The following is a 17,603-nucleotide window of genomic DNA, read 5'->3' as shown; positions in this document are numbered from 1 at the left end:
GCTGACCCAGGCTGGCCAAAGAGATATTCCATACCATATAACGTCATGCTCAGTATATAAAGCTGGGACAAAGAAGAAGGAAGGGGTGGAGGGACGTTCGGAGTTATGGCGTCTGTCTTCCCAAGAAACCATTACGCGTGACGGAGCCCTGCTTCCCTGGAGATGGCTGAACACCTGCCTGCCCATGGGGAGTGGTGAACAAATTCCTTGTTTTGCTTTGCTTGCGTGCACGGTCTTTTGCTTTACTTATTAAACTGTCTTTATCTCAAACCATGAGTTTCCTCACTTTTACTCTTCCAATTCTCTCCCCTGTGCCACCGTGGGGGAGTGAGCGAGCGGCTGCGTGGTGCGTAGTTGCTGGCTGGGGCTAAACCACGACAAAAGGTTTCTTAAATAACAATATCACTTGACTGAAACTGTACACCATTTATTAAGATGACCACTGTTCCCTAAAAATTAAGGGTAAAACCCTTTCCTTAATGAGTATAGACAAAATACATGATGATGTAGAACACTGTAAGAGATCATTAGCATACATGTAATAAAAGCAGACTACTAGAAAAGGCCATATGTACTATTACAATCAACAAATTAATTGTTTGGGTAGAACAGTCCAAAGACTTTTGTCAAAGTGGTTCTCTTATATGAAAGCAGTATGTTCTACTTAATCTACCTTATAAAAAAAAAAAAATCACCAAACGTTTATTTCAAGTACTAGAGCATCCACCTCCCATAAAGAATTCAATGTTTTAATTGATGCAATTGTTAATTAATTCCATATCCTATCATTTCCATTTCAGCTACTGAGTTTTTTTTTTAATGTAACCCTATCATTTACCTACCTAGATAACTGGACTGAGCTTGTTTTCTTGTATTAATGTAAAGTTTGTTCATGCATGAATACTCCCAAACCACTGTTATATACACTTTGTATTTTTATGTTTCATATTTTATCCGAATGTTTTTTCAAAGCAATTTTTCTGAGTTTAGTGGCTGTATTTGTTCTAGTGACTGGCAGAAACAGCCATATTTGAAAGGGAACAAGTTCAGCACTCTCTGGAAAAAAGGCATTTGCAAGTCTATTTTCAACTAATGGGATAGCCTTGAAGATGAAACGCTTTAAATGCACCCATGAGTTACCTCATCTTCAGCTTCTTTGACTGATGCTTCCACATTTCATGGGCACCAGCATTCATTATTCAAAAGCAGGTGGAAACACGGTAAAAGATAATCCCCGCTCCCCCATACCTATGCACTTACCTGGCTGGCTGTGCAGTTTGATAAGCATGTCTTGTTATCCGCAGCAAGGTAAAAGTTAGTGGGACAGGCACAAGTATACATCTTGTCAGGGGCTAGAAGGCATAAATGACTGCAGCCACCATTGTTTACAGTACACCGATGTTTAAACACTGTGGACAGAATAGGAAAAGAATATCAGAGCCTATTATTTCCGTACACCTCAGGGTATCTGATTTATAGAGGAAGAAAAATGTATTACACATACTATTTTTACAATGGGACGTCTCAAATCAAAAACCCGTAAGAGGCAACCTTTTCCTTTGCCTTTAAGCTATTGTCTGTTGTATGCAAAAAATAACTATCACTATGGACGTAGATTCAATACTGAAAGAATGAAGAAGAAAAAAGCACTAGGGTCTTTTTTTTTTTTTAATAATGAGACAAAAAATTAGCTTATCTAGGCCAAATGCCAAATTGTATTTAGTTACAATTCAAATCCAGGGGCATCAGGAGATCAGACACAATCGTAACATCTACATTTTCTGACATTCCCTCAGTCCAACAAGTTTCTAAAGAACGGTATTCTTCTCTATTATTAACACTATCTTACTTTTCAAATAATAAGTTTAAATGTTTTCATTACACACTATTCCCATCTTGATAACTGGTAACTTGTACTGTAACGCATCTTAACAGTTCCATAGTTCCAGTCAGTATCTGGGTTAATTTTTAAACACCCAAGTTGGTATCTCGCCGCTGACCAATGTGTATCACATTTATTTAATACTAAATGTACTTACAACATTAATCACGGATTTATGTTTAAAAATGCTAATTTGAAAACTTCTGCAATTTGAAACAAAACAGGAATAAAAATAAATCACTGCAGATAAACAAGCTTCCATTAACTCAGCAATTGGCTACTAAGTGAAACACATCAATGTGCTGTATGGAAAGCATAGACAGAATAATTACCATCAGGTTGCCTATAAGAATGATACACCTGGATATCTGTTATGGTATGCCATGAGTTAATCAGTGATAGTCTGTCTGATCCAGAGGTTTTGTGGGCACGGCTGAGTGATTTGGTTTTCCCGTCTGTCCAGTAGATGTAGTCTTCAAATAACGTTAGTGCAATCACCCCTGGAATATCCTGATTAGGGACTGTAAAAAGAGATGCAAGATTAATGTTCGCTCTTGGAAGACTGCCAGTTAAAATATTCCATACTGCATGGGCTGACAGATACAACTGCTATATAATGTCTTGAGAATAATTGTCATGACAATATGTCAAGCCTAGAGGGTTCTTTATTACCAGTTACGATAAAGATGGATGGGGTACGAACTCTGCTTGCTTAGAATTAGTTGGCCCAATCAGTGTTAAGGAAATGAGAGAATTTCAGTTAACAAAAATCACCTCCAGATTCTAAACCAATGACATGTTAAGCTTTAAAGTAGTACATAAAATAAATATAACATAACCTACTCTTAACAGAAGGCCAATATTCATTTGCTGGTTTAGGGGAATAAAAGTTATTGGAAAACATCCACAACTAAGGTATACGCATCCAGATAAGATGTATTTAACACCCTTTAAGACAATTGATAGTATTTTATTTTGGCAAAATATACTGACGAGAGAGATGGGAAAAAGAAAAGTTTTGCATTAAAATAAACATAACAGTAAGAGGGCTTATTGCTTATTCCTAGCATAACCAACCATAAAATTGTAAAAAACAAAATAAAAAAGTGATGATACTACCCCATTGTTACAATATCACAAAATGATGAGCCAACATAACTTTTAAAAGGATGTAAGCACAAAAGGCAGAAAAAGCTTTGGAACTTTCTTTATCCTACTGTATACTCTTTAATCTTGAGCTATTTGTTCTTGGTAAACATAATCTGAGCTCCATTTTTCTTTTTAATGTATACAGCTGTAATCATAAATGTCACAGGATAATATCTGACCACAATGGTCGATTCGTAAATTGTAATCTTTTGTTGCTGAATCACTCTAATTACTGATAGAGCTGAAAAGGCAGATTAGAGTAGCTGAGTCTGCCATTTATAGCCAGCATATCCTTAACACCTTTACTTTGTTTTCTAGATTAAAATAGCTTCATCTTTTTACCTGGAATATGCTTAAAGAGAGTTGGCAAATCTCAAATTCCAGTTGGAACATTTCATAGTTCACTGACAACTGATAACTGATACTGTGTATAGGGAACGACAACTTAGTGAATCCAATGTTGTACAACAGTCTTGCCGATAGTGAATGCCAGTGTAGGGTATGTTGCCTTCGGGTCAAGGAAACCTTGCTTCTTAGACCTGAAATTATTTTCCCTTCTTGGATGTTTGCATATACCACAGCCATCATGCTGAAATAAGAGTATGATATCCTTTTAAAGATCTTCAAGACTTTTCTAAGAAATTAGTCAAAGTGTAAAGAAATATCAGTTTTGGTACTTACTACATAGGAAACCTTGGCATGGTTCCTTACATAGTATAGTACCCCCAAGCAAAGCTCTTATACATTCACTTATTTGTAGAATCACATTGAGAAAAGGGCATTTACAAACTAGATGTGAATCACTTCCCATAGCGTGCTTGTTGCTATCCTGTTCCTCCGAGCGAGGAAGGGAAGAATGCTTGAAGTACTTTGAAGTACCATTACTTTTAGTTTTGCTGCCAAAGTAACAAATCAAGTACAACAAAACAAGGATACAGAAACTATAATCACAGGTATTTCCACTATATTGAGTCTTTTCCCTTTTTTCTATTTTTCCTTATTTTCTCACCATTGGATTTATCAGAATAAATTGCAGAAAAACCTCATAGATACAGGAAAACACCCAAAGGCTAGAGCAGCGTCTGTCTGTCCACTGGAAAAATTGCATGTATTACCTCCTAATTAGATCAACTACTTGCATGTTAATTTTATCCCCACTTTGCTCTGGAGTGAACGAATTAACTCCCTTGGTGGGGAAAATAAGCTTTAAACTAGACAATAGTACCCAGCTTCACCCCTACATGTAGTATGGAGAGTGGGGGGACCTCTAGCACTGCAAACTGTGAAACAAACCCTGCACCTGCTCACAACCAAGCCTAAGCAGTCAAATCCCAGTTGTTACCTGTTTTTTCTTATGTTCTTCTGCTTCACATGGGTGATTTTCCTTGAACCTTCTTCAGAGATTCCCTAATCTCTGCATACATCTTTGATAATGATTAATTCTATTTAATACTGTTCCAGAAGAGGCACGTATCTCTAATTTTAAAAAGTGAATGATCTTTAAATTCATAATTATTAATTACGAATACTAATTATCATAACATATGCTTACTACCAGATTACTGCCATTAATTAAGGAAGGACAGAACTTACACATTCATGTCAAGGAAATGATAATTCTGAATTCTTTCTCAAAATCTGTGTACGTGCATGTGCTGTGAAAGAAACACCTTTTGGTTTCAATCACTATCCAGTATTTCAGGAGATCCCTGAGAAACTGGAGTCTCTCAGACTTCCTCTGCTGCCACTCTCCCAGTTAGTTACTTTATTTAAGTAATTCAGTTGCTTTATTGTGCTACTATATTTACCATGGGATTCTGAGTACATCTGGGTACAATCCATTGTGCTGTCTTTATATACGGAGACTTGGATATATTAAACTCAGCACTTTTTATTTTAGGAAGATTATAAACATTTGCTATTGAAAGTTTGCTTGTAACTTCTAAGTCATATGATTGTGCCACAGTACAAAAATCGAAAGTCAAGCAGGAATCTTAGGCACACCTGCAAAACTGCAGGAAATTCCCCACTGATCTTAAAGGGCAGTTTCTAATGAGAAACACAAACCAAGCTGACAGAAGCAGCAGGAATGAACAGTAGAAACTGCTACTCAAGTGAAATCATGACCCTATCCATAAAGCTATTTGTTTTATTTTTGCTTGATTTCTGGAAAAATATTTGTTTAAATAAATGATGATCCTTGCTGTTGATCAAATTAGAGATGTCAAAAGGTACCACTCCAGTCTTTATAAATAAAACAAATGTGCTTTTTCCTTTGTCTGTTTTCTCTTATTCTGATCACAGTTAAGATTAAAATAAGAATAAATGGGAATGTAAAAGCCTTAATGCACATGAAGAGGATTTACATACAAAAATTATTTTGATTTAGTCATCTTTATCGTTCCCCACCAATGAAAAATACATCTAGCAGTCATCATCTTTTTGGCCATCCAGGAATTACAAGTAAACACCATACCCTGAGTATAGACGTAAGAGTAAACGCTTATTTTCATTTCTGTCTCTGTTTCTGGGTTCCCACATAATTTATTCTAGCTTTATTTTAATGAATACATCAAAATTCAGATGAAACTTTATATTCATGAACTAAAGACGATTCAGGAGAGTAACACATACTGTCCGAATTGTCTCATCACACCTTATTAATAGGGAAGCGAAGTTAAATGTGTGGCATAAAATGTTAAATACTACAGTTATAGCACTGCATTTCAGAAAACTGTTCATTGACTCAAGTACATTTTTTATTTTTTAAAGTCAATTCTGTAAGTACCAGGTTTTAAAAGCTCGTATCTTCCAATTATGTTAAAAACAAAACCACAATATTAAACACAATTTAACAAATGTTATACTCTCTTTTTTTTATGTTTTTAAAAGAAGTATGATAGAGTATATCTGTTTCTAAAAACAGGACTTTCCATTAGTACCAGATATTGGTCAAAAGTTGAAACTGCCAATGGTTTAAACACTTGCAGATTCGGGCTGTAGTTTGTCCTGCCACTATTTCTTATTTCTAAGTGAATTTGTAAGTTTAATGGGGCTCTGTGTTAACATCAACTTTTCATTAAGCAACGTTCAACACAGACTTGATGAAAATTCTTTCAGGAGCTTGCACCTTTTATAGCTGTAAAAACTATATATATTGTTGTGACTACGAAACTGTCTTGGTTTAGCCCACCTCCGGGCTAAACCCCAACACTTGCTCTAGCCCCTGAAAACCCGCTCTCAGCTGAGAAAGGGAGATTGGGGGGAAAAAAGGAAATGTGAAATAGAAACAGATTTAATAAAACAACAAATCTAGTATTAGTACTAAAGCAGTATAAAGTACACACAATTATACTCAGACCAAATAGCGGTCACGAGCTGGGCGCTCCCAGCAGCGAACGCTGGTCGGCGGACGCTGTGAGCGGCACAGCTCCGGCGCAGGGAGAGCCGGCCTCGGGAGCAGGGCGACAGGCGAGACCCTCCAGGGATGGCAGCCATTGAAAGAGCCGATCCCAGCAGGCTCCCCAGCTTATAGTGAGCTTTAGACGTTTAGGGTATGGAACACTTCTGTTGGCCAGCCCGGGTCAGCTGCCTTGGCCTCCGTTCCTCCCAGCTTTAGCACCTGGCTGCCTCAAGACTGCCGGAGGCCTTGACCGCTATGGAAACCCACATACCATGGCTGGCCATGAACTAAACCAAAGCGTCTTCTCAACTTTTTTCTCACAGTGATGGGTGCTGCAGTCTTCTCAGAAATGCAGCTTTCCTGAACAGAAAACTGATTTTATGATTCTATCCCAGCAAAACCACGACAGAAACTTAGAGAGTAAGTTATTAAAAAAAAATAAAAAAATCAAGGAAGCAATGAATGGACTGTGTTAAATAAAATAGTACAAGGAAAAAAAGCTAAATAAAAACCTACATGAAGTAAAACACACAGAAAGTAAGTATAGCATCACTTGATACAAATATTTTTTATAAAAATTCTAGGGCTGACCATAAAAATATACAAATTCTTAAAATGTAACAATTAATAATAATTAAATAATATAAAAACTCATATAAAAATTCTTCTAAGCTGACTTTCAAACTCAAAGTATTTTCTCGCAGTTGGTACATCTGTGAAGGCTGAAAGAAGTTTCTGAAAACCGGCATTCAATGACAGCTAATTCTGATTTACTTTACTGTTTAGATCTATCATAGCTGAATATTATTTTTCCTTAGTGTAACTTCTAATATATAATAAACAATGGAACATCAGAACTGTTGACATGTAATAGGTTATACAATCTACACTTCACATCAACTACGAAAGACCAAAAGAAATGAACACAACATTGTGAAGGAATTTTTACATTTTATTTTCTGATGGAACAGTAAAATAATCTCTCATGCTCTTTATTCTTTGCCTTTGAGGACATCAGGGTTTCAAGCTTTCCAAAATTTAAGGCGGTGACAGCTATTGATTTATAAATGTATGCAGTAAAAGAAACACCCACTTTCTTCAGCCATTCCTTTGACTTCAAGAGAACTGTCGCTGCATTACTGATCTACCGCTTCATCAATGACATACATTAGTTACATGTTTCAATACTAATTGCTAACCTCACAGCATGCATTATGGTATGAATCAGAGTTTTAAACAGGACAGCAAGACTAACTGCTCTCCTTTCTTTGGCAAACATTGTGAAAATGGACTATTTTCTGTAAATTCAGAATAAAGCCAGGTTAGTCATAACTGATAGGTACCTCAACTTCCCCTGCATCACCTATTTGAAAGCATTTCATCAAGAAGTCTACATGACAATCCTTTTAGTAAGAAAGTAATATATTCTGTTAAACACAAACATTACATTACACCAACATTAGGGTCAGATCTCAATCACCAAATTCCTGGAGAATTTAAATAGTCATACTTTAACAGCAAGCCATGAGAATTGCACTCACTTAGTATTAATTACTTTCTAAAATTACCTATGTATTCAACAGTTTTTTGTTTTGGTTTGGGTTTTTTTTTAAGGTTTCTCATAACACTGTCACCCTGTGGCCTTATGAAACCTTCCAAAATTGGGGTAAGCAAGCCAAAGCCCAATCCATATCTCAAAACACTCAGCAAAAATAACTAATAAAATAACCCACCTGGAGACCAATAATCCACTGGATACAGCTCTAGCAGTCCATTGAGTATTTTACTAGATGAGTACATACTACACATTCTTTTTTCCCCTCATTGTTAGAGCATCAAACCCTTAAATAATCCCTGTAACCCATGCGTATTCCTTTTCTCTCGGATGAAGAAATCTCAACAAGTGTAACTGAAGTGCAGTGAATCAGAAAGGGGATAACTGCCCAACTGCCACAGGACTCGGACTCCAACATTGTGGACAGGCACGCTGGACAGCTGCTACGGCATAAGCGAGGAGGTGAGAAACGCCTTTAGCCCCTTTCATAAGTTCTTGCCTGAACAGTTATTACTCAGCCGATTGCTTCCACTGAGTCCCAAACAGTTACTTCAATAACTCAAGTTTCTTAACAGCTTACAATATAGTAAATCTGAGAACATACATGCCAGTTTTCATATACTGAAACATATGCTATGTATCATAAATGAGTAAAAAATGCTGTACTTTGTGCCAGCAACAGAATCATATTAATTAAAACCAATACTTCTTTTGGTTTTCAAGACCTTCTTATTTGTGTAATAAAATGCATTATGGGGACATATGCAACAACTTACTCAACAATTATGAGGGACAAAAACCATGGAATGCAAAATCACCACACTAAGTAATTTCTGAGGAAAGACTGCACCTGAAATTTGCTTTTGTGATTCCTTTTCCTAGCACATCCTCCTCCTACCAGAGATGGAGGAGACCCTTGCAATCCCTCCTTTTCTAACAAGCCTTCTACTGCCACCTCTAGTGCTCTACTGAGGTTTCATTTTATACACAAATCATGGATTCTCTTACACCGAATGCTAATCCCAAATAGTGCTGGACCAAACAGTAAGATGAGAAATGTGATAAGAAAGAAGGTAGAAAAGAGAAGGAATGTACAGGCCTATCAGAAAGCTGCAGAAAACAGGAGGAAGAAATACAGGTGGGTAGTAAAAGGGAAAAAAGGAGAGGCTTGCAACAGATCAGCAGCAGTGGAAAACAAAAATTATTAGATACTTGAACACAAACAGAAATGATGATAACATACTAAAGGGAGATAAAGAGCTGCATGAATTTAAGGGAAGAAGAGCCACATATCTCCGTAAGAGGGAACACGATTATGTAGATATATGAGAAGTATGCACAGATGTAAAATGTACATATCTCTCTCTCTCCTGCATTTTGTACTAGTTCTGATCCAAGAAGATAAATTCATATGCTGTAAGTCATATTTTCTCTTGTGTGAACTCTGTTTCTCTTATATTTTCTCTGTACCTCTACATAAGCATAAAAAAATATTCATTTGTTTTCAGGGGTGAAAATCATGCCATCTAGGATTTCTTAACTACAAAATATGCTTACTGAGGAAGCCACACAGAAGTAGTGAAGCCCAGTTGCACTCAGCTTTTATTGAAACACAAGTACTTCCAAATGTAAAAGCAAATACTTTTAACTAAAAGGAACAACAACAACAAAGAAGTCTCACTGTCAGCTGGTAAAAAGTCATGTCCCAAGAAAAAGTATCCTTAAAAAGGACGAATGTTGACCTCCTCTAACTAATAAACCTTACAAAAACATCTGTACTTTGTCATGTCCACCAAGGTTAGATTTTCTTTGGTGTTCAGCTCCTGTTCAAGATGATGCTGGCTAATCACTTCACTTCCAAGCTAGAATGAGGTCTCTCCCTTCCCTTTCCCAAAAGAAGGGACTGCAACCTTGCCATGCCCTTGTGCCAAGTCTACAAGAAGAGAAGGGGTGAAAGATTCCTGTCAAGCTCCTCCCGAAAATGCATTCACACAGCTAAAGTTCCAGTGCTGGTAACTAAATGCTAAAGGTAATTCATTGTTGTTAAGCAATATATACTTTTCCCCCACTGTGGCATTAGAGCAGTTTCTGTTTAAGAATTTTGGCAGCCAAAGACAGAAAATTTACATTGGTGATAAAACTGGAAAAAACAGGCTACATTATTTTTGTACTCCACTCTCTGAAACTCTTGTTTTTCTGAACTGCAATAAAATAAAAGTAAAAAGCCTACAGACAACTTGACCCAAATGGACCCGGTGATAAACTCTTAGGAAGAATCAAGAATCCTACAAAGATGAACTGCGTCAAGGAAGAACAACACTTAATAAGAAAATAGCCATTATGCCTACAAAAACAAATAAACTTGGAAATCGCTGATCTTCTCTTGTGCTGCAATTACTGGCTGATACTGTCCTCTTTCCATTTGAAGTCCCTTGTAACCATTTTTGTCTCATTTTACATTCAACTCGTAACCTTATTGAGTCACAGTAAATACTTTATTTCTGTACTTACTCCTGATAGTTGCTGCTTTTGATGAAAAATTTGAAGTGCTTAGACAATGAAATTAATAATGAGCAATGACAATAAGAGTATGCCCATTAAGCTTGTGAAAAAGTATGTAATTTTGACAGAGGTAATTAAATTTAAGTATGTTACATTAAAACAGATTTTTTTTTAAATATGAGACATTTTATAATCACTATTACTTTTATTTAATTGACACTTTGTTTAAAAAACCAAACCTGTCAAACTCAATGAACAAAAAAAAAATTATTCATAGAATATGTACATTAATTCAAGTAATTGAAGCCATGTTTCACAGAAAAAAAAATATGTATGAATACACTTCCAGGATCTTATTACTGATATTTTTCATATCAACATGTGCATGCATATGTATTTGTTTCTGCAATGTAATACATACATCACACATCCATACTGGTTAAGCATGGAAGATACAAGTCCTAGCATTAAGTGGTAGGATATTTTGCCAGTCAAATATATAACTGAAATAGTGAAAATGGAGACCATTTCAATATAATAAACCCACACAAAAATTGTTATACATCCCAAAACTACTATCACAAAAGAAGCAGGAAATTTAGACTTAAATCTAAACATCCTAAAGCACAAATGTATCTGTGCTACTAAAGCTGACTATTACATATGACTTACAATGATACCGTAAGAAGAGATGAATAAATTTGCAAAGACCTGCCAATAAAATCAGTTGATCAAATCTAGGGCTGAAATATTTTATGGACCCAATTTAAAATGTTTTATTGCCTTTTTAATTGCACTGTGAGCAGTTGTTTATATGCCAGTTACCTCGTAGCAGTACACAGTAGCATGCTGTCACAGCAGTGATTAAATTATTCTCAAATATATACAAGTCACTATTTGAGTAGAATGACTCATAGTGTGCTAATCAGTTTCAAAGATTCTGTAATTATTTTTCAGATTTACAGAGACCATTTACATGCCTACCAATACCTACCTATACCTTAGACTTGTGTCTTGATGCTGGTTTCAATATTCATCCCTATTGTGCCCCACAAGCTGTTCCTTCCTTCATCTTTGTCTCTCCATGCTCCTGCCATCATCTAACTATGGGTACAAACAGCTAAACTCCTTTGGTTTACTTCAGTTTTCTTCTAGCACAACTATAGGAGCTGTTCAAAAGTCTGCAACTTTCTTCATCAAAAACCTGTTTTTGATTGTGTTGATATGAACAGGGGGAGACCTTGTGACGCAAGAAAAACTGTAGTTTATGTTCTCTGTTCTGGTTGCTTTCTGACAGGAACAACTGCATGGAAAGTAATGCCCATCCTTTAAAATTTGTGATGGCACATGTCCAGCTCATATGGAATTATACAGTGAATGTCTGCTATGTTTTTAATGACTATGTAGAAAAAATATTTTCAGAAGTTTATAATCTAATCAAACTTGGGCATATTATCACAAGAACAGTGGAAGATACAGAAACCAACCTGTTGGCAATCTTCATAAACTGGGCTCCATAAACTGGAGACTGTGGAACCTTAGAGTAATGTAACTGTGTGAATTGCCTTTAATATAGTTGAATCTGTGTATTTTTCCTGAATATTATCCTTTAAAAGAGATAGAATACAATAAAATAAAATAACCACATTTAGGAAGACATATGAATTGGAGAACTTTATCTGAACAATTATGAAAACTGAATCTAGAATGCAATAGTGGAGGTGAAGCAATTATCAGTTTGTGCTATCAGATGTGGCTATAATGAGTAATTTTTAGAGACTCCTCAAAGTTGGGGAAAAAATTGTTGTAATATCAGAACAACTGTTTACTTCTCATCTGCTGTGAGAAATGCACTTTCCAGACTTCTGATTTTTGAGCTCTGAAAATTGCAGTATAAATCTGGAAGGAACTAGCTTCTGTAATCTCTTAGATTACTTTTCTATTAGGACAATTTCATAAATAACTGGATTTATTCTTTTATAAAACTGTTTACTGTTTTATAAAACAGAATTCATAATTAGATACAAATACTCACTTTCTACCTACAAAACCTTATAATTAGCAAGTTTTGAAATTACAGGTGCTAAAAATGAAAAAAGGTTATAAACTCAAAAAAACTTATACTTGATACTTTAAAGCTCACGTGTACGTACACCATTTCTGAGGTTTGCAAACACTCAGAAGCCAATTCTGAAGAAAAGTTTTTTTCAAGTTAAGATATTATAGGAAAGTTTCTCTTTAGTAACTATATTACAGCTAAAGAAGTCATTTACAAATATTTAATTCATTTAAGGTTCAACACTTTTTTCATTGCTTAATTTTCATGCCCCTGTAAGATGAAGTAATGAAGTGCTCAACTTTTGTTTTTACAGTATAAAACATCAAAGAACTAGACACAGTCAAGGACTAATCTCAGCTCAGAGAAGCTTCTGTAGTTCCTAAACTGGACTATCAGATTCCACTTTTAGTTTCATTAGACTGAAATTCTCATCTTCAAAGAGCGAAATGGGAAAATGGTAGGCACCTCTGGGTTTTAAGTGCTCTGAAAGATAGGAAAACCTGCATGAGGCAATCAGATACCTAGGGATCTGCAAAGTTTGCATCTCCTCTGGGCAGTGGGAACCAAAAGCAGCTGTTAAGTCTGACAAATTCTTAAATGTTTTCTTTTTAAAGCTCACAGAAGTAAACCAGCTTAGTGCTTAGCCAGATTAGTGCTTCAGTGCTTGCTTAATCATTTACTGCACAAAACATTTGTGAATGCTACTGTGCTAAATTGGCTAAGCTCTAAAGACAGTTTACATAATCAAGCATTAAACGTCAAATAGATAAGCAAGGTCATTCCTGCCCCTAGAGCCAAGAAGAGCTCCCAAGTACTGTAAGATTTCTGGCCTAGTTAGCATGTTTTCAAAGTTCTTACTAGGACTCTCTTGACAACTATAAAAGCCCATTTCTCTATTCAAATGCAGAGGAATTTTACATGAGAAAAGCAGCAGATGTTCTCTTCTCCTGAAAAAATCTTTAAGATTTGTAAGAAAGAAAGAAAAAAAACCCCAAACTTGTTGCAAAAAGTGTCAACACCAAGATCTAAATTTCCAAAATACATGTAAAAACCCACAGAATGGAATAAACACTCCTTGGTTTCAGATACAGCATGTCAATAATTACCCTAAGTCTGCTCTGCTTGTTCTCAAAACTATCTAGTGCAGAGCGCCAAACAATGCAGTCGATGTCATACAATTATATCTCTTTATGATATAAGATCCACCCATTCTGACAAGATATTATTTGCTGGATCTTGTGAAATCTCTGCAGCATTTTCTGACATATTTTGTGACAGGTAATTTAAGATCAAAAAAACATATTATCAGAAAAAACTCTCAGCAAGTTAGCTTTATCCTCAAAGGTCAGAGAAACAGGTGAAAATCACTGAGCTTAGGATATCTAGCACTTCAGATTGCATCGCTCACATGATTCTCATTTAGACTTTTTCCTCTGCTCCATGAGTACGTATTTTATTGTCATCGTATCTGTGTCTTCATCCTTCTCCATTTGAAAACACAAAGGATAGAATGAACTCAGCCATCCCTTAGTTAACTTTGTATTGTCAAAATGTCTAAAAATGACAAAGGAAAATGGACCACGAAATCCATGTGAACAATATGTCTTCAAGAAACACAGTTATCACAAGATATGAATATGGTATCTTTCTCATTTAAGCACTTATCAACAGGATTACAGTTTCGTATATCAGAAAGCTAGAAGGGATCACAGTTTCACTTCCTCTAAACCTCAATCACTGAACATCTGAGTTTCCCACATTAAGAAATCTGCAATAGTTAAATTTTATCTTCCAGAAGCATTTCTAGTCTTGTGCTGAAACATGAAGACATGCAAACTTTGTTTGTTCCAGGAGAAGAGGGGAGGCAGGGTGAAGATTCCGATTAAGGATAAATTGATCATTATGTAGGAGCTTTAACAATTCTCAAAGCACCCTTTGAGCACCTACAGGCATGTTTCATCTGTTTCAGACACCAAGAATTCTATCATTTCTGTATTAAAACCCCAGAAACTTTTCCACAACTTGATTTTGGTTTGATAATCACATTTTGAGTGAAGCTCCTGCCAATAGAAAGTGACAAACAGCATTAGCTAAGGAGAAAATGTTCCTCCCATGTAATTTAAATCCCTTGGGATCTTTCTCCCAAAGCATGTTTCTTCTTATTGCTTGAATATTTATATATAAACTGTACTTAAAACAGACATGTCCACAAAAGTAGTGTGATATCAGGTTTACAAAGTCACTGTCACATTTGGAGCTTGCCTCAGATATTGAACTGGTATCAAATTTTTATGAATTTTCATTCACAAACGGAAATGCTAAAACTATCATGCATGAAAGCCTACAGACTATTCAGTAATACTTGACTTCTAACACTTTCACTGTAATACCTAGAGAGTCAGGCATGCTCCTTAAACAGCCATGAACGCATTCAGCTGCCTAAAACTAGCAGTGGTGGTGCTCTGCTGAATGAGAAAGAATTTGTTGTATGAAACACTGCTCTTCACTGGTACCAGCTGTGGCTTTTTGACAAATTTCCTTCTTCTCTAGGTTCACATATCCTCAGGGGAAGACATTAACTCCATGAATATAAAAGTATTTGAAGCTGATTTTACCCACTTGGGCAAGAGAAATCCACAGGCTGAAGACCAAGGCAACGGACACCAAAGGCAGCATGACTGGAATTTTGCAGATATTTTCTGAAATTTAGTGATAGGAGGACATTTTCTGAGAAAGAAAAATTCTGAAACTTTCAGGTTAAAAGAAAAAATTGAGACAAGTTTGACCACTGCAGGCAGGTTAGGGCTGAGACACACTGGCCATTATTTACTTCTTTCCTTTGAAAGATCCAGAAAGAAGAGTAAGAAAATAATTGTATGAGAACAAGGTAAGAGTATAGCAGCACAGGGAATAACATCAAGAGGAGTAGAGAGCTTTGCTTCATCTGCCAGAAAAATAGACTGCAGCAGGAATCCAGCTGGCACTTGGGGGTATGTCTGGGCAAGTACTGCTTAGGTGAGCAGGTTATGACTGTCCTGTGTTCATTACAAAAAACACAGAAGCTAATGCTGAGATTAATGGGAATGTTTACAGCTTTTATACCATCTCAAATAACTGTCATTGAATTGTTCATTACAAAGGCTCTGGGGAGACCTTACTGCAGCCTTCCAGTACTTAAAGGGGGCTTATAAGAAAGATGGGAACAGACTTTTTTTTATCAGGGCCTGCTACAATAGGACAAGGAACAATGGTTTTAAACTACGAAAGGGTAGATCTAAGGAAGACTTAGATCTAGATCTTAGACTAAATCTAAGGAAGAAATTTTTTCACAATGAGGCCAGTGGAACACTGGCACAGGTTGCCCAGAGAGGTGGTAGTGGTCAATGGCTCAAAGTCCAGATGCAGATAGGTGACGAGCAGTGTCCCTCAGGGGCCCGTACTGGGGTCAGTACTTGTTAATATCTTCATCAATGACACAGACAGCAGAATCGAGTTCACCCTCAGCAGGTTTGCAGACAACACCAAGCTGAGTGATGCAGTTGACATGCCTGAGGGACAGGACGTCATCCAGAAGGATCTGGACAAGCTTGAGGAATGGGCCCATGTGAACCTCATGAGGTTCAACAAGGCCAAGTGCAGGGTCCTGCACCTGGGTTGGGGCAACCGCTAGTATCAGCATGGGCTGGGGGATGAAGGGATTGAGAGCAGCGCTGACGAGAAGGACCTGGGGGTAACTGGTGGATGAAAAGCTGGATATGAGCCAGCAATGTGCGCTCACAGCCCAGAAGGCCAACGGTATCCTGGGCTGCATCAAAAGAAGCGTGGCCAGCAGGTTGAGAGAGGCGATTCTGTCCTCCTACTCTGCTCTGCTGAGACCCCCCCTGCAGTGCTGCGTCCAGCTCTGGAGCCCTCAGCACAGGACAGACATGGAGCTGTTGGAGCAGGTCCAGAGGAAGGCCAGAAAAATGCTCAGAGGGATGGAACAGCTCTGCTGTGAGGACAGGCTGAGAGAGTTGGGGTTGTTGAGCCTGGAGAAGAGAAGGCTCTGGGGAGTCCTTATGTTGCAGCCTTCCAGGACTTCAAGGGGGCTTATAAGAAAGATGGGGACAGACTTTTTAGCAGGACAAGGGGTAATGTTTTTAAACTGAAAGGGGGTAGATGGATAGATGTCAACCAGATAAAAGGAAGAAATTTTTCACAATGAGGGAGGTGAAACCCTGGCCCAGGTTGCCCAGAGAGGTGGTAGTTGCCCCATCCCTGGAAACATTCAAGGTCAGGGTGGACAAGGCTCTGAGCAACCTGATCCAGCTGAGATGTCCCTGCTCATTGGGGGAGGGGTTGAATGAGATGACTTTAACAGGTCCCTTCCAACCCAAACTAATCTATGATTCTAAGTTTCACTGGCTTTGTAACTTGCTCAAGAACATGTGTTACAAATATACACTAGAGTACAGAATTGACAGGGCAGCCTCTGATTGCTGACTATTTCTAGAGTTTCTGTTTTCATTTGACATTTTTCCAAGGAAATGTATTACTGCATGTTTAAACATTATTCATATTCAAAACAGAGAAAAAGTATGAAAAGGAACTTTAAAAATATTGATAGAAAGGAAAAAGTGTATCAATAAGGGTTGAAAAAACATTTTGAAGTACAGTTTTTACATAATTATACATAACATGCACAGCATCCTCAATTTAAAAATTATCAAAAAAAGAAAAAACAAACTAAAAAAAAGCTGCTGACCAACCTTTATGTCTACGAGATCCATCCATGTCTGAAAACTCAATATGATTTTCATCAGCCCAATACAGTCTGTGGTTGACATAATCTATTGTAAGAGCCATAGGTCTAGATATCTGTGTTTCTATGACAACCGTTTGACTGGAGCCATCCATACCAACACGGCCAATGTGAGGATACTCACAGCAATCAATCCAGTACAAGTACCTATAAAACAAAATACAACAGCTGATTCGTTTAGAGATGCAAAAACAATAACAATAAATAATTCATTTATTTAGTTGATCTGAAGAATAAATCAGTAATTATTCT

General features: G+C 37.0%; 1 protein-coding gene across 1 annotated transcript in view; it reads right to left on the bottom strand.

The window, feature by feature from the left end:
- The window catches only part of LRP1B (LDL receptor related protein 1B), a gene marked incomplete at its 3' end in the record, with an annotated part of 741,532 nt that overhangs the window by 92,358 nt on the left and 631,571 nt on the right, over window positions 1-17,603 (bottom strand). Inside the window, exons 60-62 of the mRNA XM_082001234.1 lie at window positions 17,299-17,498; window positions 2,215-2,403; window positions 1,261-1,409 (exon numbers count right to left, since the gene is read on the bottom strand). Coding sequence (XP_081857360.1) covers window positions 1,261-1,409; window positions 2,215-2,403; window positions 17,299-17,498 — 538 coding nt within the window. The remainder of the gene's footprint in view (window positions 1-1,260; window positions 1,410-2,214; window positions 2,404-17,298; window positions 17,499-17,603) is intronic.

The sequence above is a fragment of the Phaethon aethereus genome (genome assembly GCF_964289735.1).
Source record: "Phaethon aethereus genome assembly, chromosome: 6".
Classification (NCBI taxonomy): domain Eukaryota; kingdom Metazoa; phylum Chordata; class Aves; order Phaethontiformes; family Phaethontidae; genus Phaethon; species Phaethon aethereus.
Note: the sequence above shows the minus strand (reverse complement) of the source record. Positions and strands in the feature narration are given on the sequence as shown.